Below are 22,754 nucleotides of genomic sequence, written 5' to 3'. Positions count from 1 at the left end.
GACCTAGGCGCACACTACGTGCACCAACGTCATCGGGAAAATTACAAGGCATTTGTGTCCTGCTAGGGCAATTTTTGCCCGACTTGGGCAAGTGAGGGCTCGTTGGAAAGGGGGTGGACTCCCCTTTTCAAAGAGCCCTCGTGCAAGTAGTTTGCTGGTTGAGGATCGTTCGACCCTGCTAGGGCTCCATGGGACCGGCACTGAACTTGGGAAGCAGTCGACCAACAAGGGAGATAGGTGCCCAAGGCCTGGGACTGTCCTGGAGATCTAGCCATGCCGCGTTGCAGCTTTTCTCTCTGGGGCGGGATTGGCACACTGACGTGGCTCCCTGGTTGGCAAAAGTTGTAACGCAGCCCAGCCAGAGCTCCAGGACTGTTGGGGCTGCTGCCCCTGGCCTTGGGTGTAACGCTCACCTGATTCCCACGGAGGCGCAGGTCTGGCTTCGAGTGCTGATGCTTCTTCAATGGTGAAGCGCAGGACTCTGAAGATGGACAGGAAGGGCCCTCTACTCTGGCTTCTCTGGCTCGCAGGAATATTCCCCTGTGCGTGAAAAGGGAGTATTACCTACGGACTGAGTTATGCTCAAGCCTCCCATTCTCTTCCAACCCTCCACGATACCCTTCCACGATTCCCCGTGAAGTCTCACCTTAGGGTCTGAAAGGACGAGCTCTCCATCCTGCTTCTGATGCAGGGGCGCGTTGAACCCAGTTACTTCACTGGATTGAGGTTGGATGGGAGTTCAGGTAAGCTTGATTATACTGGTAAGGCGCTGTAAAAGTTCTGTTGCAAGTTCAAAAGTTCAAGCTTTAAATAATAATGTTCATTGTCTTTTTTCAGGTGATGAATGAAGATTCCTTTGGAGACTTCTTGCAACAAAGCGCTGATGTTGATGTCTTTTCCCCATAGGGGCCGGGGTTCGGAATGCCGGAGATATGGCGCCGACCCGAAGTGAAACGTGCAGTTCCAGTAAAGATCTGGTAAGTCCTAGATGAGCGCTCAGGTAATGTTTTTGCATTCGCTCATCTAATGTCTTTGTGTTTTTTCCCCATAGGGGCCGGGGTCCTGCTTGGAAGCAGCAAGACCCGAAATGAAATGGGAATGACCCAACAGGTAAGTCTTAGAAGGAAACTGAGCTTTTCCTATTCCCTTCCTTCTCTCACCTCTTGTTCTTGTCTTTTTCTCTAGGCTCTGGGAAGTGGCTGTGTATCCGGATGATCGCTGCTGAAGATGGAGGAACCCAGGAAAGGTGAGTGAAATGCAGCGCTGCAGCGATCGTAACGAAATGCTTTTAAAAAAGATGTCTTCCCTTTCAGGATCGTCGGTGATGTCTCTGTGGTGCAGATTAGCTGGTAGGTCTCTTGTCTCCCTTTGCAGGTGACCCAGGATGCTGACAGGCGTGGCTGAAGTCCAGATGCAGGAGCTGACACGGTGAGCGTCCAGCTGCGAGGAGCAGAACAACGCGAAGCGTGAGTTGCTGATCGGGTGTGGTTTAAATAGCTTTGGAAGAAGTTCCAAGTGTATATCCTTCCTCCAATCAGGTATGTATCCTTCCCCGACCACACCCGGGTGGAAAGTAGTCCCACAGGTAAAGTAGTTCCTATTCAGGCCTCAAGAGGGCCTGGATGTGGCAGCATGGTCTGCATCAGGTAAGTGCACATTAAAACACTTGAACACATGTCTAGCTTTATGAGCCTGGCGCCTAAGGCGCCAGGACAGAGGTCCAACATGAGCCTGGCGCCTAAGGTGCCAGGACTGAGTCCAAAGGGCCCCAGCTTGGGCCCGCTGGCACTCCCCTGGGGGAAATGATGCCTGCCTCTGGGGTTGCTGGGTCGGACCTGGCTCCTTGGAGGTAGGCATCATGACATTGGGCACCTGTCTCCCATGTTTGGCGATCATCCCCAAGCCCTGCTGCAGTCTCAAGGAGCCCCGGCAGGGTCCCCGTCCTTTCCCAGAAGGAAAAACTGCAACTCATCCGAGCCAGAGCTCCGGGGCAGCCTTTGGTCCTGTCTCCCATGTTGGGCGACCATCCGCAAGTTCAGCGTGGGTCCCAGGGAGCCCCTGCAGGGTCCCCATCCCTTTCCGAAGGGAAAAGCTGTAGCGCAGCTCAGCCAGAGCTCCAGGGTGGTCAAGGCTGCTGCCCCTGGCCTTGGGCACCTGTCTCCCATGTTGGTTGATTGTCCCCAAGTTTAGTGGGGATCCCAGAGAGCCCCGGCAGGGTGCTTCCTCCCTTCCCACAGGGAAATGCTGTAACGCAGGAAAGCCAGAGCTCTGGGACGGCCAGTGGTGCTACGTCAGGGCTTTGGTGCCTGTTTGCCTTGTTGGTCAACAGTCCCCAAGTTCAGCGGCGGTCCCAGGGTGCCCCGGCAGGGTCCCTATCCCTCCCTGGAGGGAAAAGCTGCAACAAAGGCCAGCGAGAGCTCCAGGATTGTCAAGGCTGCCGCCCCCGGCCTTGGGCACCTGTCTCCCATGTTGGGCGACCGTCCCCAAGTCCAGCGGCATTCCCAAGGAGCCCAGAAGGAAAATCTGTAATGCATCCGAGCCAGAGCACCGGGGCGGCCGGCGGTGTTGCCTCTGGCCTTTGGTGCCTGTCTCCATTGTTGGTCGACTGTCCCCAAATTCAGCGCTGGTCCCAGGGAGCTCCAGCAGGGTCCTCCTCCCTTCCCGCAGGAAAAAGCTGTAACACAGGCCAGCCAGAGCTCTGGGAAGCCCGCGGGTGCTGCCTCCCGGCTTGGGCACCTGTCTTCCTTGTTGGTCGACAGTCCCCAAGTTCAGTGGCGGTCCCAGGGAGCCTTGACGGGGTCCCCATCCCTCCCTGGAGGTAAAACCGTAACGGAGGCCAGCCAGAGCTTCGGGACGGACGGCAGTGCTGCTTCCAGGCTTGGGCGCTGGTCTCCCTTGTTGGTCGACCGTCCCCAAGTTCAGTGCCAGTCCCAGGGAGCACTGGTAGGGTACCCATCCCTCTCTGGAGGGAAAACCTGTAACGGAGGCCAGCCAGAACTCCTCGATGGTCAGGGTTGATGTGGGGGCAGGTCCTTTCCTTGGCTGGGGGAGTGCCTGGAGAGGAGGGCTGCGGTGGTGGGGTGGCAGGGGCTCCACCGGCTTCAGCCCATCCACAAAGCAGCTGGAGGTCAACAAAAAGGCCGGCAGGGTCTGTGGGTCAGGTGAGGATGTTGGTGCAGTCACGTGGAATGCCACTGACCCGTTGCGAATGTGCGGGGGCAGGACTATAACACTAAAAATTGTTCAAATATCAAAGTTTATATCCAAGTCATAAGACTTGGATGATCCAATTATGATAGAAACTGTAAAGAAATGCTCTACAGCTCGTGATTCTGGAAATTCATCAAAAACATGAAAGACGTGATATGTATGAGAATCCAGTAAGGCTGATTCGTTTACTGTTTAAACTATAACAGGTTGGCGCAGACACAATCTAAGTAATTGATTTACTGCATAAAGGTTATTGTGAGACAATCGGAGCAAGGTCTCGAGTTTAGTAGTATGCATCCCTGCACAATACCAGTTTTCCCAGCAAAGGTATCTTAAGAATACTCTTCTCTGACTTTATAGAGATTTCACCACCTGTTCACGCTGCGCACACCAACGAGTAACGCTCCAACCCCACATCACCGTGGGTCTATATAGTAAATGTCCATCTTCTGTACCCCCTTTTCATACTCATTGAGGTTAGCCAAATCTCCAACCACCGTATCCGTCCTCATCCGTGTTTTGGCAGCCACGCTAACCTCCTTCCCTTCAGCCCCCAAGCAGTGGAGCTATAGTGATATTTTCTTCAGTTCTTGACAAAATAATCCATACACAGCAAAACCCATGACTAGAACGCCTCCTTTTATTCGGACAATTTTTCTCTGGGTTCACCTGGGCCAGAAAGTAGTAAGCTAGGCCAGGGATGTTTTTGGCTTACATTATCCCAAAGTCGCCATGCAGGAATCAACATTGATGGTTTTAACACCCTTTGCACTAACTTCGGGTCTATAGTTAATGGTGCAGCACTCGCTGTGCAACAGGCACGCACACATTCATGGTCAATCCAAGTTATCCGATTGGACTCTGAAAAGTTCACTGTGAAGGGAGACATCCTGAAGTATTTTCGCAATGCTTTTCTCCGTGTTGACACTAGCAATGCGATTTTAGTGTTGGTGCTCCCTCTTGTGGTCAGAAGAAATAGTGCTCCACCAGATGGCAAAGAAACAATACTGATTTTCCATACTAACGTCATAGAAATACAATATTCCATTAAACACATGGAGAAGGTTTCTGCTTTCTTCCTTTACTTCAAAACTCGAACATCATTATAACCATTACAATATATAAAAATGAACGCAATCAAACTACATTTCCCAAGAAATAGTATTTTTGTTGTAGTCAATTCTTTTTAATGATAACTAGAAACATGTTACCTCCTTAACCAATCCTCTCTCTGCAGGTCCATAACCTGCTCTCTTTTCTCTTGTCCTTCCTCTTTCTTCGTCGGTCTCTATGTCCTATGTGCATCCTCCTTGTTTTAGGAACCTGCTTGCTGAAATTCCGTTCCTTCTTAATAATCAAATAAACAAACCTGAGGCAAGCTATGATAGGGTGGGCAATCATTAAAAACAGTTTCTCACAACAAATCATTCAATATTCATTATATCAGAATTTCAATTAGTTCATACCATTGAGTGGGCGGGCTAATCCTTCGCCTCTGTGTCTTTAATAGAATCTTGACTTTCTATAACGTTATTATGGAAAATCAGTATTCTATGTCAAGACGTAGACATTTTATCTATCAGTCTAGAGTAAGACTGTTTGAATGTTGACTCTTTTGAGCAGTCTGCTGCTTTTAAGATGTCTTCTAACCGAGCCCCTGCGTTATATGCTTTTCACGCTGTAGCTCCTCTAATTGAATGGGCACCATAAATTCCCATGTCCATGCACACCTATAACATACACCATTTAACCCAACTGGCTAGAGTTGCCACCTCCACTGCCGTGAAAGGTTTCCTAAGGGTGATGAACAATTGTGTTACTCCTGCCGGCCTAATGGTACTTTTCATCTCCTTCTGAACCTTCAAACAACAAACCGGATATAGCCTGGGTTGGTCCGTAAAAGCAGAGTAAATAACGGTTTTGATACCTGTCTTAGTCCTCTTGTTAATATAGAATGTGACCCCCTGAAGTGCTAAAATATTTTGGTCCACTGAGTGCTTTCACGTCAGACACTCCTTTACAAGATATGAGGCAAAGCAGTGTTGTGAGCTTTGCTGATAATACTTTCCTCCCCATTGTTTATCTGGTCAGCTGTTAAATTTAGGACTGTATTAACGTCCCATGTCTGTGTGTATCTGGGCAGCATCAATGGTTTCAAAATTCTCACCCCTCTGAGGTGTTTGCATACTAGAGGGTGTTCACCCACTGTCACGTTCTCTATCTTGGGATGACCGGTTGAAATGGCCAATCTACAAGTGTTCGCTGTACTATATGTTTTGCCCTGAGCTAGCAAGGTCGCAAGAAAATTCACTATCTGAAAAATGTGCTCTAGTGGGGATGTGTGTCATTCCACACACCAGCTGTTCCAGTGTGCCCAAGCTGACCTGTAGACTTACCTGGTGCCCAAGCCTCTTTGATGAATTTCTCAGCGTCTCCCGAAAGTCTTAACTTCTGCCAGGCTCCCTGGAAATGGCCCATGCTATTAGTCTCAAGTTGCCTTCCTGCATCAAGGCTTGAATCTCGCCCACTGGATTCTGAATCCACTCTCTGAATTGGGTAATTAACAGATGATTGTCTGTTGATAATTCCAGAAGGTCCGGGAACCACACCTGATTCCTCCAATCTGGCGTCACTAGGATTACGGTTGCCTGCTGTCTCCTGACCTGAGCTACCGTTCCCGGGATCATTGCGAATGGAGGAAAAGCATACTCCCTCTCTGGACCCAACTTCTGTAGAAATGCGTCCGTTGCTTCCGCAGCTGACTCTGGTCTCCAGCTGAAGAAACGCTTTAGTTGAGCATTCAACCTGAGCGCAAATAGGTCTGTCTTGCATGGTCCATTCATCTTCATTAGGGTTAGAAATACTGTTCGAATGGATTGTGTCCTCCCACGTAATCCTCATTTTGTGGTGATTTGTTATCGCCATCTTCGTTGCTTTGAAAAAATGTTTTTGGCAGAGGACGCTGTGCTCGAGGTCGTGGCGTCGATTGTCCCTCGACGGGCTCCGTTCCGTGTCGACGTCACTGTCTGTATAAGTAGCTCGAGCCGCGTCCATTGGCTTCAGTTCCGTTTTTCCGATTGCTTTGCTCTCGTGAACGGCGCGCTTCGAGATTTTCTGTCAGAAAATGTCTTCATCATCAACCGCTTCTACACCCAAAACTGGGTTTAAGAAGTGTATCGACTGCGGGTCGAAGATGTCCATCACCGATCCTCACCGTATCTGTCTTTGGTGTCTGGGTTTGGATCATCGAACCAGCGATTGTGGCTCCTGTCAGTCGATGACGGAGAAGGCCCTCCGTGAGAGGAAAAGTAAGTTAGCGGTGTGGCGGGAGGCGTCAAAGACCACTTTGAAGGCCTCGTCTAAAAGGCATAAGAAATAGTCAGATTCAAAGGAATCGGAACGTCATAAAAAACATTCGAAGAGATCCCGATCTTGTTGTAGATCGAGACGATCATCTTCGTCTTCTAAAAAACTAAAAAGGAGACATAGATCTCCATCGTCATCATCCGATACATCGACTGAATTGGTTCGATGTCCAACAAGATCGGATTCCCCTACAAAATGGGAGAATTTTAGAAGAAAAATGATACAGGTCTATGAGAATTCGGCCTCGACCCCCTGAAAGAAACCTCAGAAAAGATAGACCGCGGTCGCTCCACGGGACAACACAGGGAAGTCAGGAACTACGGCGGTAAAACCCAGTAGTACCCATAAAACTCGAGTCGACAAATCGTCGAGAGATCCTCGAGGATCAAGTGTTTCTCCGATCCCTCATAAAAAGCAGAAGTTGTCGAAATAGAGTGCAACTTCATCGGCGCCGACAGCTTCGACAACGAAGCCTATATTATCTTTGACGCCCTTATCGAAGACTTAGTCGAGTGTGTCGAAGATTCCTTCGACCCCTTCAAAGAAAACACCAATTCCTTCCATAAAAAATCAGGAGGAAGAGAGAAGGTTTTCACCTTTGCCCAAGTCAGATTTTTTAGGTCCATGTCTTCAATTTTTGAAGAATCTGGCTCGGAGGATGCAGATGTCACTCCTTTTGGAGTAAAATATGGCACTAGACAAGTTCCAGAGGAACTTATAAACCCTGAATCAAAAATGAGAGACCTATGTGAAACTCTACATTCTGCTAGTGGTGTTGACACATCACCTGAATTAGAGTTTGCTGCACCTGATCCTGCAGAACATGCAGACTCAGGGTACAGGAGTTTGATGAACAGGGTGATCGAATATATGGGTTGGGGAAGAGCCTCACCTACTTTTGAGCAAGATGATATGATGGACATAATAATCTGGGGACCCCAGAAAGATCCAGGTCTCCTTTTCCATTGGGCGCTTCAAGGGACAGTTGAAAGCAACTGGGAAAAACCTGATAACATTGCTGCAGTAGACGGCAATCTTCCAAAGAAGTACAGAACTTCTACTTCTGACCCAGAATAACTAAATCGACACCCTACTCCAGAAAGTCTGGTTATTCAGGCTGCAACTCCTTCGAGACAGACAGCATACCCAACCATTCCTCCGGATAGGGAAGATAAGAAGGTTGATGCTTGGGCTCGTAAAGTTTTTACTTCAGGTAGCATGGCCTTGAAATCAACCAATGTCACCTGTACCCTGGCCAGGTTCACACATACTCTGTGGAAATGCATTTCGGCGGCGGCTGAACATATTCCGGAAGGCGAGGAAAGGGAAGGCTTCCTGAATATAGTCAAAGACGGGAAGGAGGCAATGGGGCAATGTCTCCAGTCTGGACTGGATACTGCTGATAGTATTAGCAGATCCATGGCATCAAGCACAGTGCTACGCAGATTTGCGTGGTTGAGAAAGTCAGGGTCTGCACCAGATGTGCAAACCAGACTTCTCAACATGCCCTTTGATGGCTCGAGGCTGTTTGGTAGTAAGGCTGATGAGAGCCTAGAAAAACTACAGACCTCAAAAGCGGCAGCTAAATCCCTTAGTGCCTCCATTCGACAGCCTCGGAAACCCTATTTGGACTCATTTTCCTGGAGGGTCGCCCTTTTCGATACTACTCTTCTGTTGGTAGAGGACGAGGACAGGCTTTTTAAAGGGGCAAAAGGAATGTCACTCGTGGTGTACGAGGAAAGACTACAAAGCCATCATCAGGAACGGCATTTATGCCCTCAGCCGCCTCCAAATCACTCTGTGGTCTTATCATACAAAACACCAGTGGGAGGCAGAATCTCTCAGCATCTGAAAGAATGGCGGGGTATTATTTCAGATGCTTGGGCACTGGAAACAGTAGCCCAAGGTTCCTGCCTTCCCTTCCTAAAAAGACCTCACGATCATCCACCGGGAGCCAGCTCTACCAAAATTCCAGACCCGCTCCGTTTGCAGGAAATTTTAACCCTGCTAGAGAAAGGTGCAATAGAACATGTACCTGTAGCGGAGAGGAACAAAGGTTGGTACTCCCCTTATTTTCTCATCCCAAAGAAGGACAGAGGGCCGAGACCCATCTTGGACTCAAGAAAGTTGAACAAGTTCCTCAGGAAGGACAAGTTCAAGATGGTAACCCTTTCTCAGATCCTTCAGGCTCTCCAACTCCAAGACTGGTTGGTATCATTGGACCTTCAGGATGCTTATTTTCATGTGCCATTCCATCCCAAGCACAGAAAATACCTGAGGTTCGCAGTTGGCGGTTCTCACTATCAGTTTCGAGTTCTGCCTTTCGGACTGACCTCAGCTCCGAGGGTTTTCACCAAGCTGATGGCGGTAGTGGCAGTGAGCCTCAGGAGAGGGGGGATTCATGTCTACCCCTACCTGGACGACTGGCTGATCAGAGCACGTTCTCCAGAACAAGCTCAGGAACATCTGTCGATCACCTGCCACTTCCTCCACAACCTGGGCTTCTCCCTCAATTTCAAGAAGTCCCACATGATACCATCCAAACAACTCCAGTTTATCGGAGCAGTTTTGGACACTTCCTCGGGCAAAGCCTCGCTGCCCGAGGTAAGAGCTCTCCACATCCAGCAGATGGTAACGAAATTCCAGAAAGCCCAGCATCTGCCGGCCTTCGATTTTCTGAGGTTGCTCGGCCTCATGACCTCCTGCATTTTTCTGGTGCCAGAGGCCAGACTGAGAATGAGATCACTCCAATGGGCCCTCAGAACTCAGTGGTCCCAATTCTCGGGAATATGTCAGATCTTCTGCAAGTCCCGAGCGCAGTTGCTCAGGATCTATTCTGGTGGGCTTGCCACGACAACATCCTCAAGGGAGTATCTTTTTGGCAACCATGGCGGGAGATAACAGTAGTGACAGACGCCTCACTCAGGGGGTGGGTAGCTCACACCAGCGATCTGACAATCAGCGGGCGTTGGTCTCCATCGGAGTCCAAACTGCACATCAACCTATTGGAGCTGAGGGCAATCAGACTAGTGCGAAGGCCTTCCTGCCCTCTGTACGGGGAAAGAATGTCCTGATAATGACGGACAACACAGTGGCCATGTACTACCTCAACAAAAGAGGTGGTGTAGGATCACTACCTCTGTGCAGAGAGGCGATGCAGCTCTGGTTCTGGGCAATACGAGAAGGAATCTCTCTATCCGCAGTTCACCTAGCCGGAGAGCAGAACACGGCGGCAGACGCTCTGAGCAGGCAGAGCACAGTCTCCCACGAGTGGGAGTTAGCTCAGGAAGTCCTTATGGAGATCTTCGACATTTGGGGAACCCCTCAAGTGGATCAGTATTGCTCAAGGGAATTTCCCCCCGAGAGGAGCTCTAGGAGACTTGTTCGTGGTGGATTGGGATTTTACCCTGCTGTACGCGTTTCCTCCAGTCCCCGTGATTCCTCAAGTAATCAGGAGGTTGAGAAAGTTCAGGAAAACCATGATCCTAATTGCCCTGGACTGGGCCAGGAGGACGTGGTACCCGGACCTTCTGGACATGTCCATCTTCCCTCCAGTACGTCTTCCGCAAAGAGAGGATCTTCTCTCGCAAGGGGAAGGTCGCGTTCTGCATCCAGAGGTCAAGACACTCAACCTTCACGCATGGTTTCTGAGAGGTTGAGATACAAGCATTGGGATCTTCCAGATGACGTTCTGGATATTTTGCTTTCGGCCAGAAGGCCAGCAACAAAATCCTTGTACCGATGTCGTTGGAACAAGTTCAGTAACTGGTGCAAAGATAGGGATGCGGACCCTTTTCAATGTGGCACCCCAATGGTGCTTTATTTCCTGTTCCATCTAGCCAATCTGGGGCTCCAGATCGGAACAATCAAAGGATATCTTGCGCTGGCCATTTTTAAGCGCTCCTCAGAAGAGGTTTCTTACTTTAAAATTCCATTAATCATATAGTTCCTGAAAGGACTGACCAATATATATCCACCAATACCGTTTCATGTTCTAACTTGGGATTTAAACTTAGTCCTTAAATTCCTAACATGTATACCATTTGAGCCTCTGCACTCCTGTCCATTGAGGCTTTTAACACTAAAAACTGTCCTTCTTGTGGCATTAACATCAGCCCGCAGGGTTAGTGAACTATAGGCTTTCTCATGTAAACCTCCATATACCATCTTTTACAAGGATAAGGTAGTTCTTGAGGTTAAACCATCTTTCTTACCGAAAGTAGTTTCCAACTTCCATTTGTCACCGAAAATTATTTTACCAACATTCTACCCTCCTCCTCATTTGGCAAAAGAAGAGGAGAGATTACATAGACTGGACCCCAAGAGGGCCCTCAGCTCTTACATTTCGAGAAAGACAAAACTATGTCAAGATGACCAACTCTTTGTGGGTTACACAGGTCGTAAATTGGGGGTAGTGGTGATGAAACAAACTATATCCCGCTGGATCATTCTAGCTATATTGGAATGCTACAGATTAGCAGGAAAAGACCCACCGGATGGGCTGCGTGCTCACTCCACTAGGGGAATGGCTACTTCTGTGGCTTTGAAGAGGGTAGTCCCTGCAAAAGACATTTGCTCAGCTGCAACATGGGCATCAATGCATACCTTTATCAAGCATTATTGCTTAGATGCCTCCTCCTCCAATGAGGGGATATTTGCCAGAGCGGTACTTCACTCCGTCCATGAAAACAAGAACTAGCATTCCCACCTCCAAATTGACCACTGCTATGGTAGTCTATCACAAGATGAGGCATACGTGGGAGGACACAATCCATTCGAAGAACAAGTTACTTACCAACTAACATTATTTCGACTGGATGTTCCTCCCATGTATTCCTCATCGACCCTCCCAGCCTACCCCGCAGTACAGTTTACGTTTTCTTACAATTTCCTCTCACGATGGGCCTATCAGTCACAGCATATGCCTGGATGTTCCACGAGTATTTCCTTGAAAAAACAGAACTGAAGCCAACGGGCGCGGCTCGAGCTACTTATACCAACAGTGACGTCGACACGGAACGGAGCCCGTCGATGGACAATCGACGCCACGACCTCGCGCACAGTGCTCTCTGGCGAAAAAAAAAATTCCAAAGCAGCGAAGCTGGCGATAACGAATTATCACAGGATGAGGAATACGTGGGAGGAACATCCAGTCGAAAGAACGTTACAGTTGGTAAGTAACTTGTTCTTCTGTCTGGTTGCCAAACGCTGGCGTCCCTCAAATGTCTCAAATTCCAGTCTGCCACTTCATTCTTCAGACCTGGGAGATATTCTGCTGTGACGCTGATCTTGTTCTGTAGGCACATGTGCTAGAAATCTTTTGCTAGCTCTGCCAGCATCCTGGACTTCGTCCCACCCAGCCTTTTTATGTAGTGTACTGCGGAGATGTCCATTTTCAGTAAAAAGAAACAGTTCACTTTGTCTTGGGTCCAACACTTTACTGCGAAGGACCTTGCCATCAGCGCTATACAATTGATGTGGAGCTCTAGCTCCTTCCCTGACCTCCTGCCTCCCGTTGTCATCTCTCTGCAACAGGCTCCCCAGCCCAAACGCCTGGCATCTGATTCTATGAGGTCCGGGGATGAGCCACATATCGCTCTCCCGTTCCAGGCTGCCATGTGTCTGAACCACCACCATAGTTTTGTTTTCGTCTCTTTGTAGATCTTCACTTTCTGTTTGTATGATAACCCTCTTCATAGGTGTTTAATTTTTAGGCGTTGTAGTGCCCTGTAGTGTAGTGGCCCCGGAAGATCGCCTGAATGGATGATGCTCCATTCAGGCGATCTTCCGGGGCCACTACACTACAGGGCACTACAACGCCTAAAAATTGAACACCTATGAAGAGGGTTATCATACATTCTCAGTGAATCACTTTGTTCGCTAGGATTGACCTGATCTCCTTTTTTATCAGATTTACCTTTATTGGTAGGGTGAGCGTGGCTGCTGTCGTGTCTATCATGAAACCCAGGAACTCTAATGATTGAGTCGGTTCTAATTCAGATTTTTCCCAATTTATAAAAAATCCCAAGCTCTGCAACAGTTGGATTGGCACTTCTGCTTGTTGTTCCAACCTTACTTTGTCCTGCCCCATCAAACGGAAGTCTAAATATACTATCAACCTGATGCCCTGCTCTCTTAGGTGACTGACCACTGTCCTAATCAGTTTCGTAAAAGCCCAAGGTGCTGACGCTAGGCCGAACGGGAGGCATGTCAACTCCCACTTCTGACCTCCCCACCAGAATTAAAGGAACCTTTGATGTTCCCTTGAGATTGGGATCGTTAAGTAGGTATCTTTGAGGTCTATACTCACCAGCTAATCCCCTGATTGTAATACATCCCTTAAAAGATGGATTCCCTCCATCTTGAAATGTTTGTATATGATGGATGCCTTTAAACTTCTCAAGTTAACACTGGTCTCAGTTTCTTTTTGCCCTTTACCAAGAACATATTGCTTATAAACCTGATAGAGGAGTTGGATGCCAGTGAGATGGCCCCCTTTCCTCTCTAGATCTGATATCTTTGTCTAACAAAACCTTGTCTTCCTTGTTGAGCCTCATAGATCTCGGGTACTCTGTTTGTACTGGTTCTTGCCAGAATTCTAGTACGAAACACTGCACCTTTTGTTCGACCCACGCATCCTCCTGATAATTCTTTCCACTCGTCTAAGAATAGTGCAGACCCCCCCCACCCCCTACCACTTACTCTGGGGTCCCTGTCTCTGCTGTTCGATTCAGCACTTTTGTGAACAGTCTCACCTGTTTGTCTACTGTCCTCTGTTGCTGCCTCTTCCTCTACCCCTTTTTCTCGACTGAAAGAACGGGTTTGGTTTGCGCTCCTCCCGATTTCTTCAGTCATTCCTGTTATTGTAGTTGGACCTGTATGAGGTATAGCGGCTGGCTGAGCGGCCCCTTCCTCTGCCATCCCTTCCAAAAACTTTCTGTCCAACACCCTTTTCAACAAGGCCTGGGTTTTGTCTATAGCAGCATTTGCGAGTTTCGCCATCTCTTTGATGGAGGCATCCCCAAAGAGTTTGCCTTTACTGTTCGATGCTGATTCTGAGGTGGCCAACGTGCTCATTTTGGGGTCTATTTTGAAAAAGATAGACCTTCGTCTCTCTGTTGTCAGGGCACTGTTGGTACTGCCAAGCAGGCATATTGCCCTCTGTGTCCATCCAGCTACAATCTCAGGGTCCACTTTTTGTTCTAGCTGTTTCACCTCTTCCGCCATCTGCCAGATCTTTGTTAGAGGGCCTAGGACATCTAGAACTTTATACTGGCATGCTCGTCAGGATCTATCTATGCCCTTCTTGATTTCTCTGCCATACAGTCCCCATGAAGGACAACATCTTCATCAATTTCTGGCATTTCTGCCACACCCTCTTGCACTTGGGGCCTGGGGCTTTCCACTCGGAGTTTGCTCCTGGCCTCTGAGAGTCTGGGTCGAACACCTCACCCCTCTCTTCCTCCTCCCATTGCCTTTTCCTTTTCTTGGCAGCCTTGTGTTTATTAGGAGGGCTCAGTGATGATGCATCTCGCTCCACAGAGCTTTCTATGATTGTCTCGTCCCACTCTTCCTTATCCAGTTTTTCTGAATTGGACTCATCTGTATACCCTTTGCCTCTCCTTACCTATGACCTCACTCTTCTCACCACCTCTCTTTCTGAGTGATGTGCCCGGTGGCGGGGGAGTCTGGCTGCTTGTGGGCCTTTTCAGACTTTCTTTCTTCCCCCTCTAGCCCCACGTAACTTCTGTCTGGGGGTTCTCCTCTCATGGCTTCCATCTCTTTGAAAATGTGATTAGATCCTCCACAAGCTCCGTCCTTGGGACAATGTTCCCAAGCCTGCACTCAGTACTCTTTGTACTGCCTGCCCCTTGCTGCGTTCTGCTTACCTTGTGCTAGTATGGGGCTCTTCATAATCCTCACTGGAGTTGTTCTTTGACACCTTGTGGGTCTCCACAGGATTTTTGGGCCTGCCTCCGCCACGAAGCAGCTTTGTGGGTCTGAGGTATTATTATTCCACTGCAGGTTAACCTGGGTCTGCACCCATTTGTTGTGCAGTTTAATGGTAATTATTGGTAAGGACTGCCTGCTTTCCTGCTTGCCCTGTAGGTACTCGTATCCTGACACTGATAGTGTCTTGTGTTTGGCCACAGGGTGGCACTGTTTCTCCCTGTCGGGTGAGCTTAAATTGCCTCACGGCGTCCCCACAGATCGGTCACTGTGCTTCGCTAAGGACCGTGCAGCTCCAGTATAGCCATTGATCTAGTGCATATAATTCTTAACACTTCCGTGCACACTCTTTCACATACACACCCACCCAGGATGCCTCTCACGGATTGCCAAAGTAGAGGCGCCGGAATCCCGATTCTAGTCGCGCTGTTGTGCCTTCCGTGGGAGAGGGCCCTCTCCAGATGAGGATCTTACGGTGCTGGACCCTCTCACAGGCCTGTTGCGCCTGTCGATCCTTCGGGCCACACGGAGTTGCTCCGTCGAGTGCAGTGCTGTCTGTAATAGCTGTTCGCTCGCGCACACAATGTTTAGCAACAAAATGTTTAAAACCAAATCCCTCAATTAACCCCAAACACTTGGGCATATACGGCATGAAGGATAATAAGTGAATAGTACTTAACTGCTGCCAAAGCAGCAAAGAAAGGGGAAGTACAAGAGAAAAGAGAGCAGGTTATGAACTAGCAGAGAGAGGATTGGTTAAGGAGGTCACATGTTTCTAGTTATCATATCAAAAAATGGACTACAACAAAAAGACTTTCTTGGGAAATGTAGTTTTATTGCGTCCATTTTGTATACATTGTAATTGTTATAATGCTGCTCGAGTTTTGAAGAAAAGTAAGAAAGCATAATCTGAGCCTCTGGTCTTGACCTAGAATTGTTTATTTTTCTTATGTATTAGTTGACACAGCAGTGAACTCGACAGGTTGCCTCTCACTCTCCATGGAGGTTCACCAGAATGAAAAGGTGGGAGCCTGAAGTAGCCACGCAAATCAGGAACGTTAGCTGTTACACAAAGTATTATTTTTCAGGTTAGACGTCAAATATGGACTTTGAGACAGACTAACAGAGAAAAGGGCCAGAACAGGCTTCAGCAACTCCCTCCGGTCTGATCTCAATCGCCAGGCATTTGCATTTTCAGAACTTAATGGTAAAACCACAGTGATGTCACCAAGCTCAGAGAGCATATTTCCTGGTGTTCTATCAACCTCCCATGGTCTTGGTTGGGCATCTTTTGGTGAGGGCGCGGGAAGAACAGTTCTCGCTCGCAAATGCCTGGACTTCCTGTATGGATCAGGTCCAGGTTTTTCCCTTAACAGAGTGGGGATTTCTGAGAGTGGTAGTGGTCTTGTCACCTCTTTCCCATAGTTGCCTGGATAACTGAGAACAGGCTTCACTCATGTGGCGTAGTTACTGCCAAGTGAGGCATGTGACAATTTCTTGTTATGTGGAGGAGTGCTATGGAGAGGACCCAGAGTGCTTTGGGGCCACCCCTGAATGCCAGCATGGAATTTCGTCACACTCCATACATACACCGCAATCCATTCAGAGTCTGTCTCAGTCTGTACCCCCCTCTGTGATGTAAATAACGTGAAGGTCCTATGATCAGGTCTACAGAGATCTTGTAATTAAAAGAAAACAATGTACACGGGGTTACTGTTGGAGGCACTGCAAATTAAAATAAAATACTGAACTGCAGGGATGCATTGTTAGAATACAAAGCACTTAACATTGTAAGATTGTATCAATCACATCTGCTCAGTTAAACTCCTTTATAATTCTTAACACTCTCTATAATATTCTTTTTTTCAGATTGTGAAGAATGCCCTGCTTACTGTATCCTGGAAGTGTCTGCAAGTGTGTCTTCAACTATGTGAAGGAACGAAATTACAGGGTACCTATAGGGTGAACATGCCATTGGTCCAAATGCACACGTCTGGGACGATGCACACATCACAATCTTCTTATAAGTGACCTTTTGGATCCTATTGGACTGATGGAGACCTTGCCTGGCTGTCACTCAGCACTGGTATATTCTGATTCTTCTGAAATTGAGATTCGGGCTATAGAAGGGACCACGATGTTCTTTTGAATCATTTTGTCACTTGTTTGAATTGGTGATTTCTAAATGGCCTTTTCTAAGCATATCTGCCTAAAAGGTAGCCGTGTCAATGATCTGCACCCTTTTTGTACCCAAAGAACAGTAGGGGACAATGTACGGATGTATAGCCCATTCACTGAGTGAGTAACCCATATTTGCAATATGAGGTGTACCTTCTGCCAGTGGGCCCTGTCTCTGGCCATTGTTGCTAACTTGGTCATCCTTTACTATGGTACCAAGCTCCAGCAGCGTGTGTTGCCACGTCACAGAGAGCTTGGCAGACTTTCCTCTCAAAGGCCATCCAATAACAGTGTGCCGGGGGTCACAATACTCATCCGGGAGTTTGAAGACTTCGAAAACTATGTGCCTGAGGTTGTGCAGTCATTCCTGAAGAACAACCCCACCCAACCTGTTGTGGTTGCTGCAGATATCTTGCCGTACCCACCTATGCAACTCCCCAGCAGCCCTCATGTCCATTTGGTAGTCCTGAAGCCATCCCCTGAGCAGCCGGCCTATGCTTCAAGGCCAGAATATTATGTCCAGACTGAATATGTTGCTTTGGTGCCTGATGGTGTCCGAGTGGATGCCACAAAGCAGCTTGAGAAGATGCTGGAGGAGTATAAAGCCAGCAGAGGCCAAGCGCACATGGTGGCTGCACCCATTGAGTCTTTGATCCCACTCCACTGTCTTGACTTGATGGTCAGCTTAAAAGAATGGACGGCCACGTACAGCATGGCGACAAGCAGCAATTTATGTAGTGCTCTCCGAGGCGAAGCAGTCATACTTCTTCAAACAAGGGATTTCTTTAACCTCTCCTCTCCCCTCGCAAAACCTCTTTCTTCCTCTCTCTTCATCCAGTCATCGTTGCGTGGATGGAAGGTGCGAATCTTGGAGGATATTTCATTTCCATCGACCCAACAGCCCCTTTTCACTTCCTCTCACAACCAGTGGAAAGCAGACAACCATGCCAAGGCCAGCAGAGCCCAGCTCTTTAGGGACTTTGGGATTCGAAGGGTGGTTATGGAAGATGAGAAGCAGCAGTGGTATGGGTGCAGCAAGGAGACCCTGAGGTGCTTTGGTACAGTCCATGATGACACCCCAGATTACCTTTACCAGGACCGATGGACGCCGCCGTGCTGCCTGAAGGCTCTCAGGGAAACCACCTCTTATGTCATCAGCATACTAGAGAGCTCTGGTGTGCGTTACTGGTTGGAAGGTGGCACACTGCTTGGTGCTGCCAGGCATCAGGATATCATCCCCTGGGATTATGATGTCGACCTTGGCATCTACCTCGAAGACATCCCTAACTGCGAGTTTCTGCGGAACATTGAATCTGGGTCCATTGTAGATGAGAAGGGATATGTGTGGGAGAAGGCCATAGAGGGTGATTTCTTCAGAGTACAGTACAGTGAGACCAACCACCTGCATGTTGACCTCTGGCCTTTCTACCCCAGAAATGGGATTATGACCAAAAATACATGGACAGACCACAAGCAGGATGTCGAGTTTCCTGAGCATTTCCTCAAGCCGCTAGTTCCTATGTCTTTTGCTGGATTCACAGCATTGGCACCAAACGATTACCGTAGCTTCGTGGAGCTCAAATTTGGAGAAGGAGTGATTGAAAACCCAGAGTATCCTAATCCTGCATTCCGAAAACTAAGGAGTGGCAGTTAGATAAGCAAGGAGGGCGAGTTTCCAGAAGATATAGGTTTTGCTGTCGGGCACTGGGTTCAAGGACACTTGAAAGTGGTCTGAAAACTTCCATAGAGGAGGGACTAATGTTAACAGAGATGTGGAATGTTTTAGTAGACGAACAGTGCCAGGTCCAACTATGGTTTACTATACTTGAGGCACATGCTCACAATGTCACTGCATGTCATTGCTGTAGAAAATATCTTTTGCATTGTTAACATTGTCTAGATTGACTGTGCTTCCTGTCTTGCTGTTTAGTATCGGATCCTGACAGAGCTAGACCGAAGTCTCTATGGTTGTTTGTTCCTGTGATTATAATGAAGCTGCACAGTAGATCATTTCTCCAATTACAATGCTTTAAGAGTATCCAGGCTCTCAATCTGTGAGTGTCTCTTGAGCAGTGGGAAGAGGGGAGGGATTCCTTTCTGACCATCACAACTTCCCACTGTACATTTTTTCTTGGTTTGTGATACTTTGGCATTGAGTCATACACCAAGGGTCAGTGGCATGTAATGCCCTTAGAAACCAAACAAAAGCAAAGATTATTCATTGATAACCTAATTACAGACAAAATATTGACTGCACTTTTAAACGTAGTGCTGTCTGCTGACTTTGATCCTTCATTTTTCCTTGCTGGTGGGGTCTCTCGATATGGCTACTGAGGCTGGGTTGACCTGTCCTCTAGGGCAGCAAACACTATCCCAACAAAATGTAGATGGATCAGATCTGTATGGCGCATTGTAATCCCACGGAGTACAGTAGATGTCGGTGTGCTCATTCAGGCACCTGTTCATGAGTCCATTTGATACATTTGTTATCCTAGCATCTGCACGACAATCTAGGGAATGTGAGGAGCGCCTGTGTTGATTTAGTAGATTGTATTTGCAGCCGTATGCAAGTACAGCCTTTGTGCAGAAGGTCCTGGAGTGTACAATTGAACATGTGATCTCTTGGCCTGTTATGCTGAATAGGTGACGCTCACTGCTGAGTATGTATGGGGATTCATTCATATGAGTGACATATCCAAATGGGGACAGCAATACGATTAAAAAAAATCCCCAAATCATCTGGGGTTATCTGGTAGCTCTCATGTTTCCTAGGTACCGCTTGAGCATGCTTCTCCCTTTACATCACAAATGGCCCTCTGCCCTATATGTTTAGGGCAGGAAGGACATTCTAGAGGTCACTTATGTGTAGACTCTAGTGTTTTGCATCAGGCCTGATTTGGTTTGTGGGATTCTCAAACTCTTATAACTGTCCCAATGTAACATGTTTACAATCGGCTAGCAAGTGCATGGGGCAGATGGTGTTTCTCCCCATTTAATGCATTCTCATTATTCGACTTGCACACCTTCCACCTCACGCTGCGCTACGCCTGTTTCACAAGCTAGTAAAGTCCTCTTGTCTTCTGAATGACCTGATCTATCCTATGGTGTTCCTATCTGCTGCGTGTTATATTCAGGTTCCCAAAAGACTATCATTAGCTACAGAACAAGAAGAACCACAAGAAGTGTTAATGTACATGGTGAAGTGTGTGTGGGTGTGTTTGTGGAAATATGTATATAATAAAAAAAGAACATTGATTTTACTATTATTCTTGCCCTGCCTTCAATTATTTTCAGTGATGAGTTAGGAGAGTCTTCTGCAGGAGAAGGGATACTGAGCAATTGTAATGAGCTGTTTTGCTGTATGTGTTCTCACAAGAAGAGACAAACTGGCTTAATATCACATGAATATTTACACCAGTACACTCAAAGCAGTAATTTTGCCCAATGAATAGGGCGACACTTAACAACTTCTCATTTTGAATATGATTAGTTGAGATGGTCGGGGGAAGCAGGGGGGATTCTTATCAGACTGTTTTGGAAAGTAGTGATGAAAAGAATACAATTTTAAAGTCTACTTTTAGTCCGTCCTCTTCTCCATATTTTTGTGCCATTCTGTCCTATGGGACAGAGTGTGTATTGTTTTTAAATTTTATTGTATTTGTTTAAAGAAAAAAAAAAGGCAGGTCATTTTTTGGTGTATACATGAATACATGAATCTGGGTGAATGCTTAGCCACCCCCCCCCATCCTCTGTACTTCGCTCTTGGTTTGGTTTTGCCATCTGTCCTGTGCTCTGTGTAGTTGGGACTTGCGTGCGCAGTACCTATGTGCCTTTTTCCTGCTCTTTGTCATGTCTGTCATCTTTGATTATTCTTTCCTCTTGTCCCAGGCTTTGTCAAAACGGGTTTTCTGCTTGTCCGCTTATAGTCCTCACACACACTGTCTCGAGTGGCTTTGCCTGGACCATTGGTGGGACACCATTTGGTGTGGTCACACGATTGTCACCATTAACGGTGGAAGGAAGACCTCCGGTACCTTAACACTTTGAAGATTTCATCCAGGAGAAGAAAAAGACAAGCAATTGATTTCCTTTTCAGGGCACCCCTGCCCAGTGACCTCTTCCAGGGGTTTGCCGCCTGAGGGACTGTAACAGATCACTGGGACTCATCCCAAGGTTCCCCACAAGGGAACCAAACTGGGTACCAGAGGAAACTGAGGTTCCCTGTCTTGGGGCTAAAGGCACTGTGGGGGTGACCCTGAGATTCCCTGCCCAGGGTCTAAAGTCAGAACCGGCAAAGCCAAGGATCCCTAGTTGGGGGCTAAATCTAGCAGAGGGCACCTGCATCCCAGTTGAACAAGATACTGTCAACATGAAGCCTAAACACGGCAGGATCGTTCTCCATGCTCCTCCTCCAAGGGCTAAATCTAGCCGTTGTGTGATGGGGACCCCACTCGGAGGGCTAAACATAAGGAAGCTGACACCAAGACCATCTTAAAGCTCCTTGCAAGGTGAAGATCAACTGGGAAAACTCCTAAGGTTCCCTTGCGTCAGAGAGCTAAAGTTGAGGAGGCATTAAAACCTGTGATGACACAGTGTACATTTTCTGCACCACAAGATGGTCGGATCTCAGGATGGCACAGAGGTGGACATTTTGGAAATCATGCCCATTACCTTCGCCACAGAATAGCAGCCTAAATCCTCTCAACCCCAGGGTAGACTAGTTTGCTCAAAAGAGGATGACCTAGCCTCAGGTCTTCTTAATGGCTACTACCTCATCCCCTTTATACTAGGCTGACCCCTGGCTGGCAAAGTCCTCGTGGCACCCAGTCTCTGTATATTACTGGTGCAAGCCTGTGACGCCCCAATGGCTTTCAATGCAGCAGCCTTATCAGGCAGCACAAGAGGAGTCTTCGTTAGGTTTGGAATGCATGAGCATAGTGAACCTATGTGGAAATTCTTTATGAAGATCTGTTCAAAGAAATGCTTCTCAGCCACTGTAACCCATTAAGGGACCTGCACTAGAGACACTAGCGGCTCCTTCACAAACGCATAAAAAGCAGTAGATTCTCCCTCACCCCCCAAACCCTGTCTGTGTATGTGCAGACACCACTGCCCCCCTGTGTAGTACTGGCTTCTAGTGATGTCTCGACCAACTCCCTCCCGTCACAAGATAAGGGAGATCTATCAAAGGAGAAAGGAGATTAGGAAATGCCCTCCTCAGTTTGGGCATTCTACGACCGATTGAACTCGTAGGTTTCTTCCAGATTTAATTTCTGGTAACCCCTCTGTCCAAAGCAGGTTTTCTGGCTGGGTCACTATCAATTCAGGCTTCTGAATGTTTGGGAATATGCCTCCAACAAGATGTGCTGGCTGAGGCTAGGACATTTTGGGTAAAACCCCATTCAGTAACACTGCCTGCAAAAGAATAGATGTACGTTACCCACTCTTTAAAATCGAAGCATTCTATCTTGGGACTTGCTCACAACCATCCAACCATTAATGTAATCCTTAATTTCTCCCATACTCAGTTCTTTTTTGGAATCGTCTGACTTTTTCAATCCTCTGTTTCAGTCTGGTTTCCGCGCTGGCAGCGGGATAGAGTCAGTGCTTGTGTGGGTGGTAGATGATCTGACCCACCTTGTTGATCAGGGTGGAGTGGGGGCATTGATCCTTTTAGACTTTCAGCTGCCTTTGATACCGAAGAACACTCCACCCTGATCGCTTGGCTGACCCAGGCGGAGACTCTCTGGGCAGGTGCTTGCCTGGTTACCTCCTTTTTGGCAGGATGCCCACAATCCATCTTTCACCTTTCCGCTCAAAACATTTTCTTTTCTCATGCAGAGTCCCCCAAGGCCCCTGCATTATCCCCTATTTTGTTTAACGCTTACATCCAGCCACTTGTGAGACTTATCCTCTCCCACGGTTTCATGTGCTACTCGTACCCCGACGGTGCACAGATTATTCTGTAGCTCGATCCCTCTCTCCTTCTGAGATGGCTGTCCGGCTGAGGGGCTGCCTTGAGGCTGTGGGAGGATGGATTGCCGACAACT

The 22,754-nt window shown here is 47.8% G+C and overlaps 1 protein-coding gene across 3 annotated transcripts in view; it reads left to right on the top strand.

Moving 5' to 3' along the window:
* FKRP (fukutin related protein) overlaps positions 1 to 19,970 on the top strand; it is a 136,245-nt gene extending 116,275 nt beyond the window's left edge. For all 3 annotated transcript variants that reach the window (XM_069644580.1, XM_069644582.1, XM_069644581.1), the window contains one exon: positions 16,396 to 19,970. In XM_069644580.1, coding sequence (XP_069500681.1) covers positions 16,847 to 18,358 — 1,512 coding nt within the window. In that variant the 5' untranslated portion in view covers positions 16,396 to 16,846 and the 3' untranslated portion in view covers positions 18,359 to 19,970. The remainder of the gene's footprint in view (positions 1 to 16,395) is intronic.
* The last annotated feature ends 2,784 nt before the right edge of the window (positions 19,971 to 22,754 follow it).

The sequence above is a fragment of the Ambystoma mexicanum genome, chromosome 2p, assembly GCF_040938575.1.
Source record: "Ambystoma mexicanum isolate Mex_15411 chromosome 2p, UKY_AmexF1_1, whole genome shotgun sequence".
Taxonomy (NCBI): domain Eukaryota; kingdom Metazoa; phylum Chordata; class Amphibia; order Caudata; family Ambystomatidae; genus Ambystoma; species Ambystoma mexicanum.
The sequence above is the reverse complement of the archived record's forward strand: the minus strand, read 5'-3'. Positions and strand labels throughout refer to the sequence as shown.